General features: G+C 50.1%; 1 protein-coding gene across 5 annotated transcripts in view; it reads left to right on the top strand.

Moving 5' to 3' along the window:
- The window catches only part of daam2 (dishevelled associated activator of morphogenesis 2), an 80,740-nt gene that overhangs the window by 46,563 nt on the left and 8,364 nt on the right, over window positions 1-25,813 (top strand). For 2 of the 5 annotated variants that reach the window (XM_076977547.1, XM_076977548.1), the window contains exons 5-25: window positions 883-977; window positions 7,515-7,848; window positions 8,626-8,736; window positions 9,400-9,503; window positions 9,606-9,672; window positions 9,877-9,994; window positions 10,808-10,946; window positions 12,482-12,502; window positions 13,024-13,082; window positions 13,176-13,360; window positions 13,582-13,890; window positions 14,055-14,162; window positions 14,752-14,781; window positions 15,941-16,047; window positions 17,426-17,510; window positions 18,054-18,160; window positions 21,828-21,916; window positions 23,284-23,452; window positions 23,611-23,718; window positions 23,844-23,904; window positions 24,058-24,189. In XM_076977547.1, the coding sequence (XP_076833662.1) occupies window positions 883-977; window positions 7,515-7,848; window positions 8,626-8,736; window positions 9,400-9,503; window positions 9,606-9,672; window positions 9,877-9,994; window positions 10,808-10,946; window positions 12,482-12,502; window positions 13,024-13,082; window positions 13,176-13,360; window positions 13,582-13,890; window positions 14,055-14,162; window positions 14,752-14,781; window positions 15,941-16,047; window positions 17,426-17,510; window positions 18,054-18,160; window positions 21,828-21,916; window positions 23,284-23,452; window positions 23,611-23,718; window positions 23,844-23,904; window positions 24,058-24,189 (2,538 nt within the window). The remainder of the gene's footprint in view (window positions 1-882; window positions 978-7,514; window positions 7,849-8,625; window positions 8,737-9,399; window positions 9,504-9,605; window positions 9,673-9,876; window positions 9,995-10,807; window positions 10,947-12,481; window positions 12,503-13,023; window positions 13,083-13,175; window positions 13,361-13,581; window positions 13,891-14,054; window positions 14,163-14,751; window positions 14,782-15,940; window positions 16,048-17,425; window positions 17,511-18,053; window positions 18,161-21,827; window positions 21,917-23,283; window positions 23,453-23,610; window positions 23,719-23,843; window positions 23,905-24,057; window positions 24,190-25,813) is intronic. The other 3 variants (XM_076977550.1, XM_076977549.1, XM_076977551.1) reach the window with 3 other exon arrangements.

The raw sequence follows: 25,813 nt of genomic DNA, 5'->3' as shown, positions 1-25,813 counted from the left end.
TTTCCAGCCCTGCCAGCGATCCCCGAGCCATCTGGACAAGGATGGGCCAGACCTGTCCAATGGATGTTATTACCGCAGCATCTGCCCAGCCGGCCCCATGGCGAGAGGTGATCCAGGAGCTGGTCGTACGTGAATAAGAGGACCCTGGTGCCATATCTGCTGCTGTTCCATAAGCGTGATCTACGTCCCACTTCAAAAACAGTACCAGTCTACCAAGCATGACTCAACACTACCTTTGACCAGTCAGCCAACGCAAGTCTGCACTTTGGGTACCTTGGCAGGCGAGTTGTTGGGCCGACTGCAGGAAAAGCGTTTAGTGCGCAGCTATAGTGCACGTCAGTGAGTCATTTGTGTTTGGCGTGAAGGCGGAGACGAGGAACGGGAGCCGTGCACTAGCACTAATGAGGACAACAGCGCGTTGGTGCTCTGCAGGGTGACATAAAGGCCAGCTGCTACATGGCGTACTGCTCACACTCTCTGACCTGGTTCACCGTTAGTTGTGTTAATTGTAACCGATCTGAAATTGTGACTTGCATCTTGATGATTGGAACTAATTGTGTATCAGAATTGTCTGCCAGCAAAGAATAGTATTTTTTCTGGAGGAGGAAATTCCTAAATCTCCAGCCTTTTCACTTTTTAAATTGTTTATGTTCTTATACAGTGTGTTTGAGTGTACTTACTTGTAGAAATGCATGTAATTGTTATGCTATTGTCCAATATGAAAGCCCTACCCTAGGGACACAGTTCAGTTTTAAGATACTATTGTACTGTTGTTGTGCATTGTTCCTTTTGTGTCTTTGCTTTTGTGATACCTGTCGAGAATAAACGGCACAGACGCAGAGCGAAAGCTGAACAGTTCTTGTGTGTTAATCTGTTTTACAGATGCAGACCCTTTTCGCATTTGATGAGGAGGAGATGGAGATGAGGAACAAAGTTGTGGAGGATCTGAAAACAGCCCTCCGTACTCAGCCCATGAGGTACGCACCGTCTCAGTATTCCTTCGTCATGGCCCCAACTTCACCTCTGGTCCGGTTCTTACAGGACAAGATACCAATGATAACCAACCCTGTTTGAGGCCACAAAGTGATTGTTGATTGTGTAACATGTGAACGCAGAGCCGTTTGTATAATTAATGAAGTCCCTACATGAATACGTGACCTCTCAATTCCAGATGAAATGGAGGCTGCATAGTTTTAAAATATGGACTGTCATCATCCATATCTATAATTCTGTACATTTGATCATTGAAACCACACTTATGCAGTGTGCCTTCAAAGGAACAGAAGCTGGCCAAACATCAAAATGAGAGTTGGATATAGAAGCTGCCCAGAGACCCCAGAGAACATCTGCTGCTTCCTAAAACTGCCCCAAACCCTCCAGAAGCTTCAAGGAATAACCCCTCCTGCCTCGAGTAGCTTCTGTGATCTGGGAGGCACTACATTCCCACAGCGCTGGAGCAGCTTCAGGTTCTTCCATCCAGAGCCGCTAACGGCAAGCGGATCTTTCAGTACCGTGCCAAACAGTGGCGGACAGCTCTGGGCCACAGTGGGCCCGGTCCCTGGGCCGCGTGGTGCGAGCTGGATGGCTCTGCTCTCGATTGCCATATATGAGGAACTATCTTGGTTGTGTATGGGGAAGGATATTAACCCCCCCACTCCACCCCCCGACCCTTATTTTGGTATTTTCCTCGTGGTATTTCTGTGCACCACTGGTTAGTGGTGGCTGGGTTTCTACTGCTGGATTATTAGCGGGGATGAAGAGCGCCGTTATCCAAGTGTCCCTGCAGAGGCAGGAAGTATGCGAGCTCACCAAACACTGCAAGCAAAGTGCGAGAAATGCAACTGGAGTAGACTGCGATTTGAAGGCAATCCAAATGTTATTGGCTTTTAATACATGTTATTCAAGATCTCTCTTCTTTTTCCTTGAGAGCCACTGGTTAAGCTTGAAAACCATCCACTGATGAATATAGACCAGTGTATTTCTTTCATTTACTTTCCTTTTACTTCATTATTGCAAAATGAAATCACACAAGAGAAAGGAAATACCATTGAAATGTTCCAAGAGAACTCATATTTTGGCTATAATAATGTTACACAAGAAGGCAAATAGTTCATGAGCCAGGTTAGGTAAAGGGCAGACTGAACCTGAAACAAACCACCTCGAGTGTCTCATTATATTCAATTCAGTGTTTATGCAGCAGTTCTTCTAGAATCACCCAATTTAGAGCTTTCCTTGGAATTTTATTGGTCATGAACATAGGAAGCATGCAGAGGCCACCCACTCTCAGCCATTCAGACCTGAACACCCCCTTAACATAACAGCCTTCTCATTCGCCAGGCTTTCCTGGGGGGGGGGGGGGGGGGGGGGGGGGGGGTGCATTCGAGGGACAGCTGAGACTCTGTGTCCAGGGGACTGCTGAGACTCTGCCTGACTCACTACATATTCGACCTGCTCTTGCCATCAAACTGAGTCCACGTGGGCTCGGAGGGAGGCTCTCCAGTGTCTGGTGGCGGTTGCAACGGCCCGACATGGCGGGGAATTTATTACGACCCAGCTGTGTTCCACCGAAACTCAAGGCACTGTCCTATTGACAGCTGAGAGGAACACTCCATATTTAATTCAAAGGATCTGTTAGTTAAGATAGACAGTCTGCCGCCACTCGTCCAAAACGCTGGCTGCACTGTGTGGGGCGTGTGCTGGGGTGGGGGTGGGGGGGGGCGTACGGATCGCACACAAACGAGGCATTGTGGTGTTTTGGTCATCTTGTGTGCCATGAGCACAAGGACTTGCAGCTGTTCTCCATAACTCCAACTGCATATCTGTGTCATTTGACACACTTCTGATCCACCAGAAGATGACATGGAGAGAGCGGGATAAAGAAGATAAATGATTTCTTAAGTGAGATTTCTGAGGTTTCGGGCACTCCAGTCTGACATTTTTCTGCTTTTGGGGCCTTTTCTCATGGGACGTGTAATTCACAATTAGCAAGAAACTGTTCATAAGGCCGGCAGATTGTTGCTGGACTCGGCTTACCGCTCAAAGTCAAATTTATTTATATAGCTTTTTACAACACATGTTGTCACAAAGCAGCTTTACAATCGTATGGGTCCCTCACCAGCTATTCAGAAGTTATAGTGGCAAGGAAAAACTCCCTATGATGTCAGGAATTAGGAAGAAACCTTGGGAGGACCAAGATTCAAATGGGAACCCATCCTCCATTGGGCGGCCGGGTAGAAGTCTGTATTTATAGTTCTATATAGTTCTAGTTACAGTTGTAATTCCGAGTAGTCGCAGTTCCTTAAGTGCAGATGGAGAGCCTCAGGTAGGAGTTGGCATCAGCACATCCTCTTGTGGCAATGGCACATCCATCCACTAGCAAGTCAGACCATCTCATAGGTGCTTGTATGGAATTGTCTTTGGAACTGTGTCAGAATCTCAGATTGGAGCTGGAAGGCTGTTCCATAACTGAGGGGCTTTAAAGGAGAAAGTTCAGCCTCCGGCTGTAGTCTTACAAATTTTTGGAACTAAGAGAAATCCTCCATTTTGGGAGCGCAAAAGGCGAGATGGGTTGTAGTACGCAATGAGTTCACTCAGATATTGTGGGGCAAGACCTTATAGGTCAACAGTAGAATTTTAATCAAATCGATATTTAACTGGAAGCCAGTGTAATGCCGAGAGAGTAGAACTAATATGATCGAATTTTCTAGTCCTAGTTAGGACTCTAGCTGCAGCATTCTGTACAAGTTGGAGTTTCTTTAGGGACTCTTTAGAGCATCCAATTAGAAGACCATTACAGTAGCCCAATCTTGATGAGACAAAACAATATCATAGTAGAGGACAGAAGCTCATTGCAATAAGTTTGTTGGCTAATTGGGCAGGTTGGTGAAGGCATGCACAGGCTGCCGTGGGTGGAGAAGGTGCCGTGAGACATGGAGACATACAGAGCCACGTGTGCACATGTGCGTGAGACGTACAGAGATGCGTATCGACTTCTGTTTTGCTGCCCAGATTTCTGTCTCTAATTGCTGTTAGATGTCTTCCTTCCTCAAGCTGGCCTGACTCATCGTGGTGTCACTTTGCTGTGAACGTGCACGTTGGGGGGGCTGAACGAGGCCGCAGACCTCTGGGTGCTGTTTTCAGTCCTTTGCTCTGTCTGCCGTGTTGTGTGGAGCCGCCTGGAGCCAATCCAGAGGGCTGAGTAGATGACAGGGCTTCCTGATTGGGTCTGGATGAAGGGGGCAGGGACATGGCAGCAGAAGCTCCGCCTCAACCCCGGTCTTGCAACTGCAGTCCACTGCTCCAGTGCAGGACACTTTGCGAGACTCTTTGAAGTCTGCCGTGTGGTGCGGAGATTCTGACTGCTTTAGAGCTTTAATCACATGGGTCCTGCTCCGATCTGTGTGGCTACTCGTGCCCAAACTGGTTTACACTGGGATCAAGGCGAAACCATTATGGCGTGTGTACGTGCCTTTGTGCTTGTGTTCATGTCCTTACATGCTTTTGGATGCGTCTAAGTGCATGTGCAGTTTATTCATCTGCTAGAAATTGCTAACATTCGAAGTGGTGCATTACAAATGATGCACTGATTTCCTACCTGATTGGGGAGTGTTCTGGAGATATCGTGAAGTACACAATGCCTTTGAGAAGGGCTATGCTAACACCACTGGCTTCTGGGCCACCTCACCAGCTTAGAAAAATAATCAAATCTTCTTTCCCTCCAGCTCTCTGTCAAATATTAGGCTTCAAAATATTGACTATAAGACCTCTGAAAAGTAGTCAGACTGAACCCACTAAACCTCTTTGTTTTCACATTTGTCAAATGCCTTCACGGTAACTCAACACTTCACCTTTTAAGACTCTGGATGGGCTGGTGTTTTTCTCCCGGTGCTGTGTGAATACAGTAACACAGCTCGAGTGTGGAGCTCCACGCGGTCCGAGGGGAAGCGGGCGGAGAGCGAGGTGGGGGCAGCCTTCACCTGCGGAAAGGGTCCCGCGAGCCCACGTTTGTGTTGGCCGGGCTTTAAACAGCCCTGTTCTGCTACATCCACCACGCACTCCGCTTCCAGCCTCATCTAATGAGGTGCGTGCGTGCGCCTGTGCGCATTTGCACACGTGTCTCCTTTCGTCTTGTGGTTGGTGACTATCTCTCCATCTGTATGGGTCAGAGGAATGGTTCGTCAGACCTCAGCTGGTGGAATGTCGCCATTTAATATTTAGTTTGTCCCAAGACGATGCCTTATGTCTGCATGCGTTCAGTCCTTAATCCAACCAAAATGGCTCCAGTTCAGATAGACATTTTCTCTGCCCATGAATGATGTCCTTGAGCACTGGTAGAGCTCTGGGGGCATAAATTATGTCGAGTGGCCCACCCCAGTGACCAAACCCCACCGTGTGGCAAACCCATTAGACTGGGCCACCCACACAGACTGGCACTTCTTCACTGAAGCCTTTGTTCAGAGGTGTCGCAGAAGCTGAAATCAGATGGGTTTGTTTTAGAGGTTATTTATATATAGTCTTTATTTATAAAGTCCTTTATAGTCCTTATTTATACGCACTACCTGTATGTCCCTATGTATATGCAGTCATTATAGTCCTTATTTATATACAGTCCCCATATGTCCTTATTTAAATAGTCCCTATATGTCCATATGTGTATATACAGTCCACGTATGTCCTTGTGTCTATCATCTATCACCTCTGCAAGCATGTAGTACTACTCAACTTTTCCACATGCTAGTTCACTGCTGTATAGTGTTTGTACAACTGTGACTGTGCATGTCTGTGCACTTTGCTATTTTATCATTTGCAGTAGCATAGAGTTTATCTGGTGATCTCGTGCTTAGTATGTCTGCCTAACTCTCCTCGAGGAGTTGGGGGAAGCCCTTTTTGACGGCTGAGATTTAGAAGCAGCCTGCTCATGCTATTCCTCTGCTTGCTTAAAGTCTTTCCTCTGTTTCAGTTTAGAGGTATAGATTTAAATATGATTTATAGCTTGTTGTATGGACTAAACGCACACATTGAATAATGTGCTGCTCTCATTTACCACAGTCACATCATTCAGTGTGGAAGCTGAACTTTCAGCGCAGACGGGGAGTGTGTGAGTGTGTGTGAGTGTGTGTGAGTGTGTGTGAGTGTGTGTGAGTGTCTGAGTGTGTGCTCTGGTTTTACACTAGTCCAGGGGACTTGGTCATGAGATTCGCGTTCACAGACACATGCTGTAAGCCTGAGCAGAGCAGTCAGCACAGACTCGTAGCATTAATAATGATGATGATTAATGACGGGCATGAAGATGAAATGACTGAGTGATATGCTGATGGAATGTGGGGCCTTCAGTAGAGTTGATATTTCTCAGTATCAGAACTATGAGCATGTGCTCATCTGTGGGTTTAATTCTCTATCTGTTTATAAAGGACAGATGTCTGATCCAAACCCATAAGACATCATCTCCAAAAGCACCCCAGATGTTCCACACATCCAATGGAGAGACGGAGGATTTAAACAGCTGCCGTGTAACAGTTCAGCTCTCAACATTACTTCAGAACAGACTGCCTTAATCCGCTGCAAAGCACAGATCATCCGTGTCTGAGATTAAGTTTAAGTGATCCCCAAGCATTCGGGATGGGTTTAAAGTGGAAATCGGATAAGAGGCTAATCCACAGACAGCAGCGCTAACAATTAAGGGGAAGAGTAGCAGATTCAGAGTCGGCCAGCTATGACCTCATGTCTTTCCCCCTGAGGTCCAATGGCTTGTGAGCCAGTTCCAAAGACAGCTGTGCTACGCCAGGTAGCCGAAGCCTTGCTCAGAGAGGCAGGATGGCAGGCTAACAGGAGGCTAACAGGAGGCTAACAGGAGGCTAACAGGATGCTGGGCTCCATGGGTCCCTGGGTACATCAAACGGAGCATGAGGGGACTGCAACCTGGAGTTGGGATTCGCTCAAAATACAGCACCCATATAGGGGAAAAGAAGTTATTATGAAGCCGTGTGTCCCCGCCCACATCCAAGCTCCTCCCCCTCCATATGCATAACAGACAGGCGATTTGCGATGTCTGCAAAGCAGCGGGCAGCCTCGGAGGCAAAATTGGCCTTAATTAGGCAGGCTAATGAGCTCAGTTATGATGAATGAGGAGTTGAGGGGCCTGTTGAAACATCCCGGTATGTTTCAAGGTTGATCTGCAGAACATACGGTTTTGTGTGTTTTACATGGCGCTGCATCGATTATGGAAGCCATCTGGGGATTTGGAGGTCCATGCCAAGATGTCTGAGCATACTCAGTGAAGAAACCTCAGTACAGACCAGGGCAATGTTTAAACCCCTGTTTCTTTCATTTATCTTCTCATAAATTACTGTACTATAATTGAAATCTGAAAGAATCAGCATGTTGTGCCATCAGAAAAATGTCATTTGCAAACCTATCAAAATGTTTTTGTTCGCTTATTATAAACGCATGATGTGTAGCTACTGGCTTGATAGAGGTGGGGTCATTCGGGGTCGTTTGGGTTCTGGCCCATGCAGGTTCGTGACTCGCTTCATCGAGCTGGATGGCCTCACCTGCCTGCTGAACTTCCTGAAGAGCATGGACTACGAGACGTCAGAGAGCCGCATCCACACCTCCGTCATCGGCTGCATCAAGGCGCTGATGAACAACTCGCAGGGGCGAGCTCACGTACTCGCCCACCCGCAGAGCATCACCACCATCGCCCAGAGCCTTCGCCAGGACAACATCAAGACCAAGGTGGCCGTGCTGGAGATCCTGGGGGCCGTGTGTCTGGTGCCCGACGGCCACAAGAAAGTTCTGCAGGCCATGGCTCACTACCAGAAATACGCTGCAGAGAGGACACGCTTCCAGGTACCACGCCCGGCACGGGAAACCGTGCTCCATGGGTCAAAGGGTCGGCCTGTGGAAAGGCTGGACGTGTGAGTGGACGTGGAGAGAATACTCTTTTAGTCTTTTATATTCCTCCGCTCGCTCTGTATCTGGAGTGTCGGGTGAGCTGGGGTTTATTGATGAATGCATTACATCACTGCGCACGTGTGACACGGTGTCAACTGGTTAGACATTTTGGTTTGGACAAGCTGTAAGCGTGATTAAAACGGTAGACTACATCTAGAGACTAAAAGCCATTTTGTTTTTACTTTTTGTATATATATATTTTTTGTTTGTTTTTTGTGTGTGTGATGCTGACATGTTAGCAGCTGGTGGTATTGCCAGGGGTTCAAACTACACTTTATTGGTGACAGTAATTTTAATACTGAGTCATGCTGGGTAGAATGACATCATGGTTTAGAGACACTCACTTTCAAAGATTATGCTTTATGGAGCTTAAATGTGGAGTCAGATCTCCTAAGTGTATATTTGTTTTTGACCCTTTGACCCAACTATAATCATCTTCATAATATGGACATACAGTAGATCTCCTGGCCTCATACCAGGAAACATATCTATTTAAAAAGAAGCTCTATTCATTTAAACATAAGTTTTATTGTAGATGTTTTTAGCAGCCCATAGAAAATGGTTTCCCCAGACGTACAAAATCCGAATGCAAAGGAATAACTAGATCAAAAACATGTTAGATGTGTGAAACCTCCACGAATGTCTTTAGATGTTGACATCTGTGTCTCCCAGACCCTTCTGAATGAGCTGGACAGGAGCTTGGGACGCTATAGAGACGAGGTTAATCTGAAGACCGCCATTATGTCCTTCATCAACGCTGTGCTAAATGCAGGGGCTGGGGAGGTGAGTTCACTTTTGATGTGCATTACAATGGCAATTTTTCTTTACAGTACAACACAGAAATATGATCACTTCAGTCTCCTTTACAAATTATGTGACCATCACACATGGGAATGAGATTAGAGTGTATTTCGTTACCATAGTCGCATATCTTTGGTTGCCATTCCAAAGCAAAACAGATGTATTACTTCCACTAAGCAATTCTTCTTACAGGTGTCCTGATTTAACCCTAACAGAACCCTGCTTCAGTTCCTCTTACAGGTGTCCTGATTTAACCCTAACAGAACCCTGCTTCAGTTCCTCTTACAGGTGTCCTGATTTAACCCTAACAGAACCCTGCTTCAGTTCCTCTTACAGGTGTCCTGATTTAACCCTGACAACAGCTTTCTCACTTTTGCACATTTATTTCCATTAAAGAACTGCTATTCCGCCATGGCTCTGTCCGATAAAATGAGGAGATTTTGCTATCAAATATGAGGAAAGCACATATGGATGGATATGCACATGGATGCTAGGATTTGTATGTTAATTTCACATAAAGGATGATGCTTACAAATAATGTACCAAATAAGGTCCCTGCCATTTACATGACTGTACGTATCACTGTAGGAATGTGAACATCAATCTCTCACCATGACACTGAAGGATTCACTTTGTTTTGTGCAGGACAACCTTGAGTTTCGCCTCCACCTGAGGTACGAGTTCCTCATGTTGGGGATCCAGCCAGTCATTGACAAACTCAGAGGCCACGAGAATGCCACGTTGGACAGGTAAGAGACTCCTGTCTGGATTATTATTATAATTGTTTCTATTTAAAGTGAGACTGTCGTCAGCCATTAAGGAAAATCTGTTCTCACGTCTTGTGTCTGTAGACATTTGGACTTCTTCGAGATGGTGCGGAACGAGGATGACTGTGAACTTGCCAAACGCTTTGATGTGGTAAGTATCATTAGGCCATGGTAACCAGCAACTGATTAGCCCAAACTACCACCTCCTCCTGTTTCCTGCTCATATGTGAGAAACCTCTTAACACCTCCGGTCCAAGAGAGATGACGCAGAAAAGCATGAGACTGTATGAATGTTGTCATGAAACCCCTGACCTCACCCACACCGGGCGAAAACTGACTATGGCTTCCCTCGCAGACGCACGTGGACACGAAGAGCGCAAGCCAGATGTTTGAGCTGATCAAGAAGAAGCTGAACCACTCGGAGGCCTACCCTCACCTCCTCTCCGTTCTCCAGCACTGCCTCCAGATGCCCTGTGAGTGATCGGCCAATCACGGACCCACCGTGGTAACCGTCGTAACGCGTCTCGTACAGAGTCGGCCAAGCGGTATACAAGCCATAGAAACATTAATTAATTCTAGCAGCTCAAAAAGCTGGAATCACAGGGATCCTTTTGTAGGGATGATCATTTTGAGTGTTTGACAGTGTGTTTATAACCTCGTACGTCCTTTAGTGTGATCTTTCTTACTGCAGTTTTGGGATCATGTTACATCCTCAGCTCTCACAAACCCCTTCAGGATTGTTGATAGAAATGAACGAAGTTGGTACTTTCACCATATTTACATTCATCTAGATTTAGACCTGGTGTTTATTCTTAGTTGCAATGTGTGTCTAATTATCTGGGCTGGGTTTTCCAAAAGCATCGTGAAACAATGACCATATTTAAATAATAGAGCAAGCAGGAAACCGAACACTGCCATGTCTGCCATTATGTCTACATTTTAATACTGATGTTTTGGGGAAACGGCCCAGTTCCTTAATTAGACTAGTTTCTCGAATCCCACTGTAAGAAGCATCTGAGGGCTGAATAACTTGTTTGCTCTCAGTTTGCCATCAGTTAGCCATGTTGGAGACATTTTTTGAACAATGAAACACAATAATATCTATGTCCGTGTCATCATATTCTATCTGTAACTTCTTGGTGGAAGTAAAATCAAATTAGGAAAAGTTTGTAGAACCTAAGAGATAAAAGTGTGTGAAGTGCTGGGTCATTTCTGCTGGGCAGACGGGACCGTGCTCTGTTGGGGTACGCTAAATGACGTGTGACCTAAAGCACGTGTGATTGCAGATAAACGCGGGGCGGGCGGTATCCAGCAGTGGCAGCTCCTCGATCGCATCCTTCAGCAGATCATCCTGCAAGACGACAAAGGAGAAGACCCAGATGTTTCGCCCTTGGACAATTTCAATGTGAAAAACATCATTCGAATGTAAGCACTCTGTGATGGAACAGTAGAGCCTTGCGTAGTTGTGCAGGCGTTTTGTGGGGTGGGTGGGGGGGGTTACCTCTCCTCTCCTCCCTCCCCTCCCTTTCCAATGAACTCCAAAGTGCGGTCCAGTGTTCTGCATATTTGTGACTGTTGCCCGAAACAGAGATGAAGTGGTCTCGAGTCGGACGGGCCGTGGGGAGTGTTGCGCTCACCTTTAGATCTGGTGCAGATCAAAGCACAGTCTGTCGTTGCCCGCAGAGACACAGCAGCATTTCAGGCTCCAGTGAAGAGCAGAATAATGAGAGAAACACCTGATGGCTAATTGGAAGAGAAAGGGTGGACATTCTTTAGATGGATGCAGAGAATCCCCCCGTCACACTGGTGGGGGAGTGTGTGTGCCATGTTTGTTACACTGAGGAGCTGAATGAACTGAACTGGACTGAAGGTAGTACATCATCCCAGATGAATGATCAAAGCTTTAACTCCAGCTGAATTAGCCCAGTAAATCGCATCAGTTCTGTATCTTTTATTCAGAGCAAGGTAGGCGCATGAATGAAAAATAAAAGAAAGGACTTGCATGCAGTACTTTTAATTTAGAAATTGAGACACAGCATGTATGGAAACTTCATGATCAAGCCCAACAGTTCACCATAAAATTTTAATGACCAGAAATATATTGACCAGAAAACGTTTACCCATGCCAAGAACACACCGCTCTTTACCTTTTGTCTTTCTTGTTAATTTCCCATCTTTGACTTCATAACGATTCTTGATTCTCTCGCTCTCTCTCTCTCCCTCCCTCTCTCCCTCCCTCTCTTTGCCTTTGTGCCTTTCTGTGTTCAGACCAAACACACTTCCATTCTCCACCATCATCACCAAAAGCAAGCCAAGAGGGCCATGATTAATGTGCTTAGACCCCAGTTTGAAGGCACGATTGGAAAGTGTTCTGTAGGACCTCTCCTGCTCTGATTCTCTCTGCCAGCTCCTACTGAACTTTGTTTATCTAGTTTTTATGCTATAGTGTAATTCTTTCCAGTAGCAAACAGTAACAACAACATGTAGGCGCTTACGTAAGGCCATTCCTATTCAGTGAAGCAACATTAGAGAGCGCACAAGGATCTTCTGCTTGTGCTAATAGCCTTTTGGCCTGACATGTTTCTTCTAGCGGTAAGAATAAATTGTCCTACATAAATAGAGAATGTTTTTCCTCCTGTTGGCTGGTGGACTTTTATTTGACTTCAACAGTATTGGCATCCGCCATTGAGTTCATCTCTCCTTTCTTCGACCTCTGTTGGGGAGAAATGTTTAAAATAAATGACAGCACTATAGTAAATCAGTAGTGCTGATATCTTAAACTGTTTGCTTATATGGAAAGAGACAACAATGTCTGTTATACATCATATTTGTCTGAATTCATCTTTATTTTTCTTTTCATTCTATCTATGTGGTTCTGCCAGTAGTTAATTGTTACTCTCTCTCTATCTCTCTCTCTCTCTCTCTCTCCTACTCTCTCATTCTCTCCTTGTCCTCCTCAGCTATGGAAAGCAACACTCCAGGTGTCTCATTTCAGGCTTTTTCAAAAGGCCTTCCAATAAACCCTTAAAGTCCTCATCTTACTACTGAACTAAAACCTTTTGTAAAAAAAAACATTAGCAGTTAATGACCCTGTGTTCGTCATCATTCTTCCCATCTTGACATTTCTTGACAAACAACTGGTATGCTTCAAACATTTGCTTTTGGCAGTCATTAAATGGCTACCTAACATTAAAATCTTTCTTTTGTTTCTTTGTGAAACTCAGTGTCACTGTGTCTCTGATCGTGTGTTCAAATGGAACATATACGCTCATGTGTTCAGTGCTGCTTCTTCACTGGCTCTTACTACAGACTGATGTGTGCATACATTACGTTTAAATGACAATAACTTCTAAAGCAAAATAACAATACATTAATGAGTCAAGCATTAATTACTGATAATTGAAGTAAGGGGAGGACATTTAAAGCATTACAGAGAGACTAGTGAATACACAGAATACTTAGACTAGTGATCTAAGTGTTGATGTTCTCTCTCCGCTAACAGGCTTGTGAATGAGAATGAGGTGAAACAGTGGAGAGACCAGGCAGAGAGGTTCAGGAAAGGTAATCACCATATACACTGTGTGTGCGTGTGTGTGTTCTGGACATGGGATGCCAATCATTCATTCATTTCTGTGTGTGTGTGTGTGTGTTAAGAACACACCGAGCTCATGGCACGGCTTGAGAGGAAGGAAAGGGAGTGTGACACAAAAACACAAGAGAAGGAAGACATGATGAAGACTCTGAACAAGATGAAGGCCAAGCTGCAGAAAGAGGGCGTGGAGCTGCGCTCCGCCCGGGAGCAGGTGTTTGACCTGTCCTCTCGCATCAGCGACATCTCTGTGAGTGCTCCTCTCACTAACGTATGGCTCTCTGTGCCAGTAGGTTCAGCTGAATGGGTTGGCTATTGTAGACTTGCTTAATTAGCCGATGTAATAAGGCTAATTAATCATGACTTGAGGCCTAATTAATTTTTGTAATCATCAGAAGTGCTGCTACTTGCCCTTTCAGTTCTAGATATGTAGTGACTGATTAATGATTTGATTTCTCTTTGGGTTTTCAGAATGGAGGTGTTTCGTTTCCTCCACCACCTCCTCCACCTGGGGGTCCAATGGCTCCCTCTCCTCCTCCCATGATGGGTGACTTTCCACCCCCACCCCCTCCACTCCCATTCTCCAGCCCGCCCCCACCACCACCACCTCCGCCTCCTCCTGGGGCCCCGCCCATCTTCACTGGGGCCCCGCCCATCTTCACTGGTGCCCCGCCTCCACCAGGGTCGGCTTCCTTCAGCAGCGGCACGAGCTTCCGCACCAAGAGCATCCCTCAGCCATCACACCCACTCAAGTCCTTTAACTGGGCCAAACTGGGAGAGGTGAGCACCTCATGGTACAGTTACAGTTTGGAAAACACTTTGGCTTTCTTTCAAGTGAAACACCATATCTGGGTTCATGGACTCACATTATGGTTTTCCAGACTTATCCTTGAACTGTGACTTCAGTTATGGAATCTCCTGCATTATATCATTTGTTTTCACAGAACAAGATCACTGGAACCATTTGGCATGACATCGATGACCTGAAGGCCTTCAAAGTCCTTGACCTGAAGGACATTGAGAAAATGTTCTCAGCTTATCAGAGGCAGCAAGTACGGAAGAGTTTGCTAAGTGCATTTGTCCGTCACTTCAACTTACAGTAGAGCCGTAATTCACCAAATAGACGAGTTTTGTCCCGTGTGCATTTTGTTGTGAATGTGTGTGAGAATAAGATACAGTAGTCGGTGTCTTGTCATAGAGTAGAGCAGTTGCTACAGCAGCTGTTCCCTGCTGGATGGCTTCTCGTCTTCCGTACGCAGTAGAGGCGAAGCATGATGTAACCGCTTCAGTGCTTCCTCTGGCCCAACACACGCCCTTTCAGGCCCAACCATGCCAGCAGTCGTGAACAACAGCCCCTCACAGCCTGCAAGGCGGTTATACCATTAACAAAAGTCTAACATATTGAAAATCTGAAGTAATATTCACCTATTTGGATATGTAGTTTCCCATAGTTTGCCCTAACTGTTATGGCCTCGTTGAGATGGGCCTGTGAGGGCGTGTGGTGTATCCAGGCCTGCCTGTAGTCTGACCTGTAGCCCAGCCTAGGCTCGGCTTTCTCCTGAAGATCTGCACTTGATATGCTCATCTCTGCATGTGTCCTTATGGTTCTACTCTCTCTCTGCTGCCCGACTGCCTTGCCAGGACCTGCTCACTAACCAATCCTTCAAGCAGGTAAGTCTCCTCTGAGATTTGTGATCTTTTAGTCTCGTCTCGCACTCAACGATCTGCTTGTAGCTACGCTAGCTTCAAAGTTCCATGTTTGATGCCTTTAAGAAGTTTGTAGATTTTTCCGTTTGTGTAGATCATCATATTTTTGTGTGGATTATCTCTGAGGAGAACATCTGAACCTTCACGTTTGTCAGGTGTTGGGGGGTTAGAATGTTCTTGACGTCCTTTCATCTGACATTTTGCGTTTTTGGCTAGGACACCATAGCAGTAAAAATACACACCAGACCCACAAGCTCATGGTTTCCTAAAAGTTACAGCGCCATCGCCCAACACATCTGCAGAGCTGGTAGTGAGTGGCGTTCTGGCGTGGGCTGAAAGCTGCACGAATGGTCCGCGGCCCGCCCGCCAAACCCAAACCCTGCCAGCCCTGCGCCGTGGAAGAAGTGAGGCCTGTTTGGCCACCGGGTCACTTCCTGTTGCATCACTCCTCTACTCAGAATACGTGGAGTGCAGGAAAAGCATGTTACCCATAAATAGCACGAGGGTACTTTAAACAGACTCACCTCAGCCAAGGCTCCTCCCACGTCTGCCGGAGCCTCATTCGCCCCGGGCCTCGCTCAGCGCCCGGTCTCCATCCCGCCACCGTTTCCTGTCCGTCGAGTGGCTTGTGGAAAGTTATGGGTCTAATGTGCCCATTTTCACTCACTGCATCATCTCATAGTTTCCTTTGTTTATCTAATGCTGCACTCTCACTGGAATGATGTTCGAAAAGTGTAAAACATGGACTCGGGTTAAATTTATCGTTGCTTCGTGATCTCCATAAAGGCAGCACATGACCCCTGATGTAAGTTTTGGCACATTTATGAACTGGAAAGCCAGCTCGCCCATACAGTACAGCTAAAGCAATTATGGAGTCAGATTCAGCAGCGGCCACATTCGTGAATCACTCCCCTCGCCACACACATTTTTTGCTCGTACTTTTTACCGTTAAAAACAAAAAAAAAATCCTGGTCAAATATTCAGTAGGATTTATCGTAATATGAGTCATTGTGAATTACACCGAGCTCATCTCAACCAAAGCAGTGTTGGGCTCCTGTGTGCGGTAGGGGCGGCCACGCTCGGCCACACTGACGTGTGTCCTCCTCTCTCTGGCTCTCCGCAGAAGGAGACCGGTTCCATGGACGACTTGTACCTGAGCTCTCGGAAAGTGAAGGAGCTGTCCGTCATCGATGGGCGGCGGGCACAGAACTGCGTTATCTTGCTCTCCAAGTACGTATTGAGTGATGAGTCAGCACTGTTGATTCTGCACTCGACTCAACACGACGAAGGGCGTCGCCCTCGGGGAGCAAGTCGTCACTTTTAAAAGGCACCGCTGCTGGTTCTCAGTGTTCAGTCGACTAGATTTACACAGTAATGACAGATGTGTCATTACCACTGCTGATGTGTTGGTCCATTTTGACAGGATTTGTTTTGTTTTTTTTTTATAGCTGTGTAATAGCTCTTCAAAGACGCCCATCAATCAAACGTCCTCACAGTGCAGAAAGATTTGGTGCATTTTATACACATTCCCCAGTCAGTCTCTAGGTGTACAAAGTAGCCAGATGGTAGCGTGCACATGGCATACTCGCCTCAGGATAAGGTGAACAAAACAGAAAGACTTCTGTGATTAAAACACGAGGAACTGTAAAATGTGCTTTACATTTATATACACATTTACATTTATGGACTTTAGCAGTTTCTTTCATCCAGAGCAACTTACAACAGTGCTTCGTCATCTACTCATAGAACGCATCCCTGCCAGTACAACAGGTCCGTCAGTACATACAGGTCTGAGATGACACTGAACTGGAATACTGAGGACTAGAATTCCAAAATAAGCATCATCAATGAATGGAAAAAAAACTGTCAGATACTGCTAACTATCAGTATCCTGTTTTAACCTTTGACCTGTATATTGACAGTTGGCAATCACAAGTATTGATTTTAGATATCTGTTTAGTGAGCAATCCATACTAAGTGAAAAGCCTTTCCGTTAGAAGTATTCCGATATATTTAGCATATTAGACCATGAAAGCAGAGAGCTGCTACATATTGAAGTAAGTGTGAAGAACAAGTGTCTTTAGTGTTTAAAATGTGTATTGCTCGACCTGACCCCACTTAAATGTAATATCACAATAGAGATGGTGAAGACCAGCCTGTGCACACACAGATACACAGATAGAATTAAATCCACAGTACCTAGGGGCTCAGTCGGCCACCACAGGCCCAGGGTCAACCTCGCCCTCTAATGCGGTCAGCCAACACAACCTCCATGGAGCTCTAATTCAGTCCGCTGTCCATTGATCGCTGCTTCCAGAGCCCAGTGGGGACCATCACCAGCCCTGCCACAGCTGTGTATATGTGGACGAGGTCACATCACGTGTGCGCATATGTGGATGAGGTCACGTCACGGACGACGTCACGTGTGCGCATATGTGGACGAGGTCACGTCATGTGTGCATATGCGCGTACATGTGGACGTGGTCACGTGTGCATATGCGCGTACATGTGGATGAGGTCACGTGCATATGCGCGTACATGTGGACGAGGTCACGTTGCGTGTGCTACCTCTGCTTCCCCGTTTGATGATGCTTTTCTCTCCATACAGGTTGAAAATGAGTAACGAGGAGATAAAGAGGGCCATTCTGGAGATGGATGAGCGGGAGGAGCTGGCCAAAGACATGCTGGAGCAGGTACACCAGCCCCGCCCCCCGCCCCGCCCCCACTGCCGTATTATATTATATTACAGAGCCCTGAACATCATACAGTGGCATTACATTGTTGATTATATTAACATATTAATCACAAGCAAAGTAAATGATAGTTGGCTGGATTTGAACCTCTTTTGAATCTGTAATGAAGTGGAAGGCTCGGTCGTGCCACAACATGCAGTATTACAGAAATATGGTGCAGCGCAACAGGACACGTGCGTGACACTCGGCAGATAAGTGAGGGACAGACCAAAATGCCACGTGTGCCACGTGCGCCGCCTGCTGAATGAACAGACGCTTAAACAGATGTGATCAAGCCTTTACCTCACGCCCCTCGTCCCCTCACGCCTCTCGTCCCCTCACCCCCCTCGTCCCCTCACGCCCCTCGTCCTCTCACGCCCCTCGTCCTCTCACGCCCCTCGTCCTCTCACGCCTCTGGTCCTCTCACGCCTCTGGTCCCCTCACGCCTCTCGTCCCCTCACGCCTCTCGTCCCCTCACGTTTCTCGCGTCTCCTGTGCTCACAGCTGCTGAAGTTCATCCCGGAGAAGAGTGACGTGGACCTGCTGGAGGAGCACAAACACGAGCTGGACCGCATGGCTCGCGCCGACCGCTTCCTCTACGACATGAGCAGGTGAGGCGCGGAAACGCGCAAAAAAAACAACAACAACCGTTCTCCGAGCCGAAGCCAAAGTCAAACTCGACTCGGCGTGCCCGTATTAATATGGAAGTGCGGCGTGTCCCTGGCCAAGATAAGTGAGCTTTTCATGTGGGGATGAAAAGCATGGCGTGTTTTGAAACGAAAGCCCTCTCCCTCACTGCGGTGTGGTTCATCATGCTTTGTCTTTTGTGAAGCCACAGCTACAGTCTGCGGGCTCCTGGGTCCCACTGCCTCCTGTCTAGTCTCACCGGCGCCCCGAACGCTCCCTTGCTTTCCCACTTAAGGCGTATTGAATAATAATTGGGCTTTGAAATCCCCTTTTACGCAAAGGCCTCTGAACCAGCCCCTTCTCCCCTCACGCTGTTGCCCCTTCTCCCCTCACGCTGTTGCCCCTTCTCCCCTCACGCTGTTGCCCCCTCTCCCCTCACGCTGTTGCCCCCTCTCCCCTCACGCTGTTGCCCCCTCTCCCCTCATGCTGTTGCCCCTTCTCCCCTCACGCTGTTGCCCCTTCTCCCCTCACGCTGTTGCCCCCTCTCCCCTCACGCTGTTGCCCCCTCTCCCCTCACGCTGTTGCCCCTTCTCCCCTCACGCTGTTGCCCCTTCTCCCCTCACGCTGTTGCCCCTTCTCCCCTCACGCTGTTGCCCCCTCTCCCCTCATGCTGTTGCCCCCTTCTCCCCTCACGCTGTTGCCCCTTCTCCCCTCACGCTGTTGCCCCCTCTCCCCTCACGCTGTTGCCCCCTTCTCCCCTCACGCTGTTGCCCCTTCTCCCCTCACGCTGTTGCCCCTTCTCCCCTCACGCTGTTGCCCCCTTCTCCCCTCACGCTGTTGCCCCCCTCTCCCCTCACGCTGTTGCCCCCTCTCCCCTCACGCTGTTGCCCCTTCTCCCCTCACGCTGTTGCCCCTTCTCCCCTCACGCTGTTGCCCCTTCTCCCCTCACGCTGTTGCCCCTTCTCCCCTCACGCTGTTGCCCCTTCTCCCCTCACGCTGTTGCCCCTTCTCCCCTCACGCTGTTGCCCCTTCTCCCCTCACGCTGTTGCCCCTTCTCCCCTCACGCTGTTGCCCCCCTCTCCCCTCACGCTGTTGCCCCCTTCTCCCCTCACGCTGTTGCCCCTTCTCCCCTCACGCTGTTGCCCCTTCTCCCCTCACACTGTTGCCCCTTCTCCCCTCACGCTGTTGCCCCTTCTCCCCTCACGCTGTTGCCCCCTCTCCCCTCACGCTGTTGCCCCTTCTCCCCTCACGCTGTTGCCCCCTTCTCCCCTCACGCTGTTGCCCCTTCTCCCCTCACGCTGTTGCCCCCTTCTCCCCTCACGCTGTTGCCCCCTTCTCCCCTCACGCTGTTGCCCCCTTCTCCCCTCACGCTGTTGCCCCTTCTCCCCTCACGCTGTTGCCCCTTCTCCCCTCACGCTGTTGCCCCCTTCTCCCCTCACGCTGTTGCCCCCCTCTCCCCTCACGCTGTTGCCCCCTCTTCCCTCACGCTGTTGCCCCCCTCTCCCCTCACGCTGTTGCCCCCTCTCCCCTCACGCTGTTGCCCCTTCTCCCCTCACGCTGTTGCCCCCTTCTCCCCTCACGCTGTTGCCCCTTCTCCCCTCACGCTGTTGCCCCTTCTCCCCTCACGCTGTTGCCCCTTCTCCCCTCACGCTGTTGCCCCCCTTCTCCCCTCACGCTGTTGCCCCCCTTCTCCCCTCACGCTGTTGCCCCCCTCTCCCCTCACGCTGTTGCCCCTTCTCCCCTCACGCTGTTGCCCCCCTCTCCCCTCACGCTGTTGCCCCCCTCTCCCCTCACGCTGTTGCCCCTTCTCCCCTCACGCTGTTGCCCCTTCTCCCCTCACGCTGTTGCCCCTTCTCCCCTCACGCTGTTGCCCCTTCTCCCCTCACGCTGTTGCCCCCTCTCCCCTCATGCTGTTGCCCCTTCTCCCCTCACGCTGTTGCCCCTTCTCCCCTCACGCTGTTGCCCCCTTCTCCCCTCACGCTGTTGCCCCCTTCTCCCCTCACGCTGTTGCCCCTTCTCCCCTCACGCTGTTGCCCCCTCTCCCCTCACGCTGTTGCCCCCCTCTCCCCTCACGCTGTTGCCCCTTCTCCCCTCACGCTGTTGCCCCTTCTCCCCTCACGCTGTTGCCCCTTCTCCCCTCACGCTGTTGCCCCTTCTCCCCTCACGCTGTTGCCCCTTCTCCCCTCACGCTGTTGCCCCTTCTCCCCTCACGCTGTTGCCCCTTCTCCCCTCACGCTGTTGCCCCTTCTCCCCTCACGCTGTTGCCCCCCTCTCCCCTCACGCTGTTGCCCCCTTCTCCCCTCACGCTGTTGCCCCTTCTCCCCTCACGCTGTTGCCCCTTCTCCCCTCACGCTGTTGCCCCCTTCTCCCCTCACGCTGTTGCCCCCTCTCCCCTCACGCTGTTGCCCCCTCTCCCCTCACGCTGTTGCCCCCTCTCCCCTCACGCTGTTGCCCCTTCTCCCCTCACGCTGTTGCCCCTTCTCCCCTCACGCTGTTGCCCCTTCTCCCCTCACGCTGTTGCCCCTTCTCCCCTCACGCTGTTGCCCCTTCTCCCCTCACGCTGTTGCCCCTTCTCCCCTCACGCTGTTGCCCCCTTCTCCCCTCACGCTGTTGCCCCCTCTCCGCCTCACGCTGTTGCCCCTTCTCCCCTCACGCTGTTGCCCCCTTCTCCCCTCACGCTGTTGCCCCCTTCTCCCCTCACGCTGTTGCCCCCCTTCTCCCCTCACGCTGTTGCCCCTTCTCCCCTGACGCTGTTGCCCCTTCTCCCCCTCACGCTGTTGCCCCTTCTCCCCTCACGCTGTTGCCCCTTCTCCCCTCACGCTGTTGCCCCTTCTCGCCTCACGCTGTTGCCCCTTCTCGCCTCACGCTGTTGCCCCCTTCTCGCCTCACGCTGTTGCCCCTTCTCCCCTCACGCTGTTGCCCCTTCTCCCCCTCACGCTGTTGCCCCTTCTCCCCTCACGCTGTTGCCCCCTCTCCCCTCACGCTGTTGCCCCCCTCTCCCCTCACGCTGTTGCCCCTTCTCCCCTCACGCTGTTGCCCCTTCTCCCCTCACGCTGTTGCCCCCTCTCCCCTCACGCTGTTGCCCCCTCTCCCCTCACGCTGTTGCCCCTTCTCCCCTCACGCTGTTGCCCCCTTCTCCCCTCACGCTGTTGCCCCCTTCTCCCCTCACGCTGTTGCCCCCCTCTCCCCTCACGCTGTTGCCCCCTCTCCCCTCACGCTGTTGCCCCTTCTCCCCTCACGCTGTTGCCCCCCTCTCCCCTCACGCTGTTGCCCCTTCTCCCCTCACGCTGTTGCCCCCTTCTCCCCTCACGCTGTTGCCCCCCTCTCCCCTCACGCTGTTGCCCCCTCTCCCCTCACGCTGTTGCCCCCCTCTCCCCTCACGCTGTTGCCCCTTCTCCCCTCACGCTGTTGCCCCCTCTCCCCTCACGCTGTTGCCCCCCTCTCCCCTCACGCTGTTGCTCCGCGTCTGCCTGGCGCTTCTCCGTGGACGTTTGGAGTTTGCGGGGTTTGATTAATGATAAAAGCCCGACGGGGGAAGAGGGGAACGGTTCTTTGAAACGCCGCTCCCCTGTAGACACTGACTGTCTGTTTTCTTCTTCTTCTTCTGCTTCCTTTCTTCTCTCCTCCTGCCTCTGCTTGACTTCCTTTCAGGATCGACCACTACCAGCAGAGGCTCCAGTCGCTGTTCTTCAAAAAGAAGTTTGCGGAGCGACTCGCCGAGGCCAAGCCAAAGGTGGAGGGTGGGTCTGGACACAGCGCTGTAAACTCTCTAGTCAGCTCTCCTCCAAGTAACACACAGCAGTTCATTCTCCCGGGAGCATGACGGGGACGCCCATAACTTCTGTGTGTCGGAGCGAGGGAGGGAGAGAGAGAGAGAGAGGGCTGATGGTTTGTGAGCCAGCATTAGCAAGTCTGTGTGCGTATGGCTCTTGTTCTTGGGTTTCTCTCCAGTTCAAATAAAGAACGGGGTTTCCAGGGAGGCTGTTTTGGAAAGCTGGCAAATGTTGAGAGCGCATTCGCTCTCATAAACACACTGTGCTGCTCCGGAGGGTTCGAGTGTGTGTGTGTGTGTGTGTGTGTGTGTGTGTGTGTGTGTGTGTGTGTGTGTGTGTGTGTGTGTGTGTGTGTGTGTGTGTGTGTGTGTGTGTGTGTGTGTGTGTGTGTGTGTGTGTGTGTGTGTGTGTGTGTGTGTGTGCGTGCGTGCGTGCGTGCGTGCGCGCGTGCGTGCGCGCGCGTGTGTGTGAACGGAACGTATCTTTCTGTCTGACTCAAGGCTTCATTTATGATCTTGGTTCACCTGGAATGCCACACTGTAGCAGCCCATAACAACCTACCCCTTCAAAATATACCACACACACATATGTGTACACACACACAAAATACACACACACACACACTGTTGCTAACAAGATCCATTAGTAGCAACTCCTGTTTGTCTGCTGTTTTTGCTGTTGTCTTGGCTGCGAGTGGAACAGTATATTGAGGTTAAACTGGAAATAAAAGCAGTCACACACTTCCACGGCTGTCTGTCCGCTCCGTCAAGCGAGAGCTCACGTCGGCCACATCGGTTGGAACCCTCGTGCACGATTCTGCTTTAGAGAGCAGGGGGAACGTTCCCAGCCTCCATCACATGGGCTTGGGATTCCCCCCCTCCATGAAGGTTGTCCAGTGACGGCGAGGCCGCTTTAGCAGATCCTGCTGGGGAAGGTGTGGTTTTCAACAGTGTGAAGTCACGGTGGAAATCCCAGTGGGCCATTCAGAGTTGAGACCGGTGCACCCTCAAAAAGACACAGACACCAGAATTCATGACCACCCCACCCCCATGCTTAAGTTCACGGTCCATGCTGAGGTGATGTACAGTTGTTTGGTGCCTGTGGTTTGGAGGGGGAAGTTTGTGGTTTAGTTTTTCTCTTTGTCTCCTTCCTGCTTTTTTATACAAATTAATTCCTGGGGAGCAAAGAGGAAGACGGACCCAGTCCAGTCTTGGTAAACTCCTTTACGCTCTGAACAGTCTGGTGTTTTAGTAGAAACCTTTATTACGTGCCTCTGTACAGTGTGAATATCGCCCTCATCATCCTCCTCATCCTCCTCCGTCTTCTCTTCCCAGCCATCCTGTGTGCGTCTCGCGAGGTGATGAAGAGCAAGCGTCTGACGCAGATCCTGGAGGTGGTCCTGGCCTTCGGCAACTTCCTGAACAAGGGGCAGAGGGGAAACGCCTACGGCTTCAAAGTGTCCAGCCTCAACAAGATAGCAGACACCAAATCTAGCATAGACAGGTCAGCGCTGCCACGCTGGAAGAGCCGCTAGCGTGGCCCAAGATCACTCGGCCAATCCCAAACGTGCTTGCAGAATATTAAGCAGCACATACTCGATGGGACATTTCGCTTTGGTCCGAGAAACTGAACATTTGTTGCACTCTGCTCCTCATACACAGGAACATCACCATGCTGCACTACCTGATCATGATCTTCGAGAAGAACTATCCCGACATCCTCAACGTCCAGCAGGACCTGCTCACTGTACCCGAGGCAGCCAAAGTCAAGTGAGAGTTCGTCTAGACCTCCTGCTGCTTCTACGATGTTAAATGCAGTCAGAAGCACAAACCGGGTTTTGGAGACACAGGGAGACGTTGGCTTTGTGACTGACTTGTTCCTCTGTGTCCTGCAGCCTGGCTGAACTGGAGAAGGAGGTGTTCAGTATAAAGAGTGGCCTCAAGGCGCTAGAGGCAGTGAGTATTCAGACACTCTTGTGAAGACATTTTATGAAGGGTGGGAGGAACGCATCGTGTTGGGGATCAATCAGAAGGTGATGGCAGGGAAGAGAGAGACAAGATCGCCCGTTAACGCCCTCCCCCCCCCCCCGTCTGTCCCTGAACCCACAGGAGTTGCAGTACCAGCAAAGCCACTCGAGAGACCGAGGGGACAAGTTTGTGTCTGTGGTCAGCGACTTCATCACCGTGGCCAGCTTCAGCTTCTCCGAACTAGAAGATCTGCTGAATGAGGCCAAAGACAAGGTGAGCGTCCGAGTACCTAGTTCAGATTAGACGTGTGACCCCTGGATCAGATTAGACGGGTGACCCCTGGATCAGATTAGACGTGTGACCCCTGGATCAGATTAGACGTGTGACCCCTGGTTCAGATTAGACGGGTGACCCCTGGATCAGATTAGACGTGTGACCCCTGGATCAGATTAGACGTGTGACCCCTGGTCCAGATTAGACGTGTGACCCCTGGTCCAGATTAGACGTGTGACCCCTGGATCAGATTAGACGTGTGACCCCTGGATCAGATTAGACGTGTGACCCCTGGTTACGATGTTCCGCTCTCCCTAGTGTACCATACGGCTTTCGTCTCCGCTGACTTCGTACTTTCTGACTTGCACCAATTTTCACAGGAGTGCCATAATTCTGCAGCCTGGTCTAATGAAAGTCCGGTGAAATATCGTCATGCTTATCTCTGCACAGACCTATGATACAAGACAGACGCAGATGCACACGGGGCTTGGCTTCCCAATCCTGAAAGTCCCTCATTCTTATAGAGTTTCCTTTACACTTGCTTTGAGAGTCAGCGTGGAGAGGTGGGGTCTTTCCCAGCCGGCCAGCCTTTGACCGGCTGTTCGTGCTGTGCGGGTGTGTTGTGCGGGGAGGGTTGGGGGGGGGGGGGGGGGGGGGGGGGGGGGGGTCTGTGTGAGGGCTGCATGGATGGGCCCTCCAGAGAGGGGTCCCGCTGGGTTCTCCATCCCCCCCTCTTATGTGAACCCGTAAACGCTTTGGGTGGTGTTTGGAGGGAACTGGACAGTGTTGCTCCACTAGACTCAATGGGCAGGCAGCGGGCGGACTGACCACACTCTGAACGATCCACTCCCAGATCCACTCCCAGATCCACTCCCAGCCACAAGTCCTGCTCCCCGCTCCTACCCACTGCCTAATTATTTATTTAAGGATTGCCATAAAAAAATGAAAAGGCTTCTCTGGGAGGCATCGCAGGACAAGCTTGGCCCTGAAAAACTGCATTCACTTCAGGGGGAAAAACACAGCTCTGTACTCCTGTAGACCAGAGCCCTCAGCCTGCCTGGTGCCGGACGCAGAACCCCCGCAGACGCAGAACCCCCGCAGACGCAGAACCCCCGTAGACGCAGAACCCCCGTAGACGCAGAACCCCGCAGACGCAGAACCCCGCAGACGCAGAACCCCGCAGACGCAGACTCCTCTGCTTAGCTAGACTCACAGTTAGCCTCATCTGCCAAAGATAGTCCTTAATTAACATAAATATTGGGCTCAGTCAGACCCACAGAAATGAATAAGCAGCCCTGAGCCATTGAACAGGCTCCAGTACACGGAGGTGTGCAGCATGTCTTGCGAGAGCTGGAAGAGCTTCAGACACGATGAGCGTCGCTGGCAATGCAGCGTTTTCTTAATGTATCATCGCTTCCTTCAACACCCGCACCAACCCCAACAATTTAGTTTTCTCTTAGTTTCCCTGATTTGATGAATACTCTTCTTAACCCAAAAGCTAACAAGCTAAGTCACTATTGCACGGCTGCTTCACGCAGCTACGAGGCGGAGGGCCCGGCCAACCCTAGCAGGAGGGAAGCTAACGGCAGCCAGAGTAAACGCTACGCGTAGCTCTCCAGAGCAA

Source organism: Brachyhypopomus gauderio, chromosome 17 (assembly GCF_052324685.1).
Source record: "Brachyhypopomus gauderio isolate BG-103 chromosome 17, BGAUD_0.2, whole genome shotgun sequence".
Classification (NCBI taxonomy): domain Eukaryota; kingdom Metazoa; phylum Chordata; class Actinopteri; order Gymnotiformes; family Hypopomidae; genus Brachyhypopomus; species Brachyhypopomus gauderio.
This window is presented reverse-complemented; position numbering and strand designations above follow the sequence as displayed.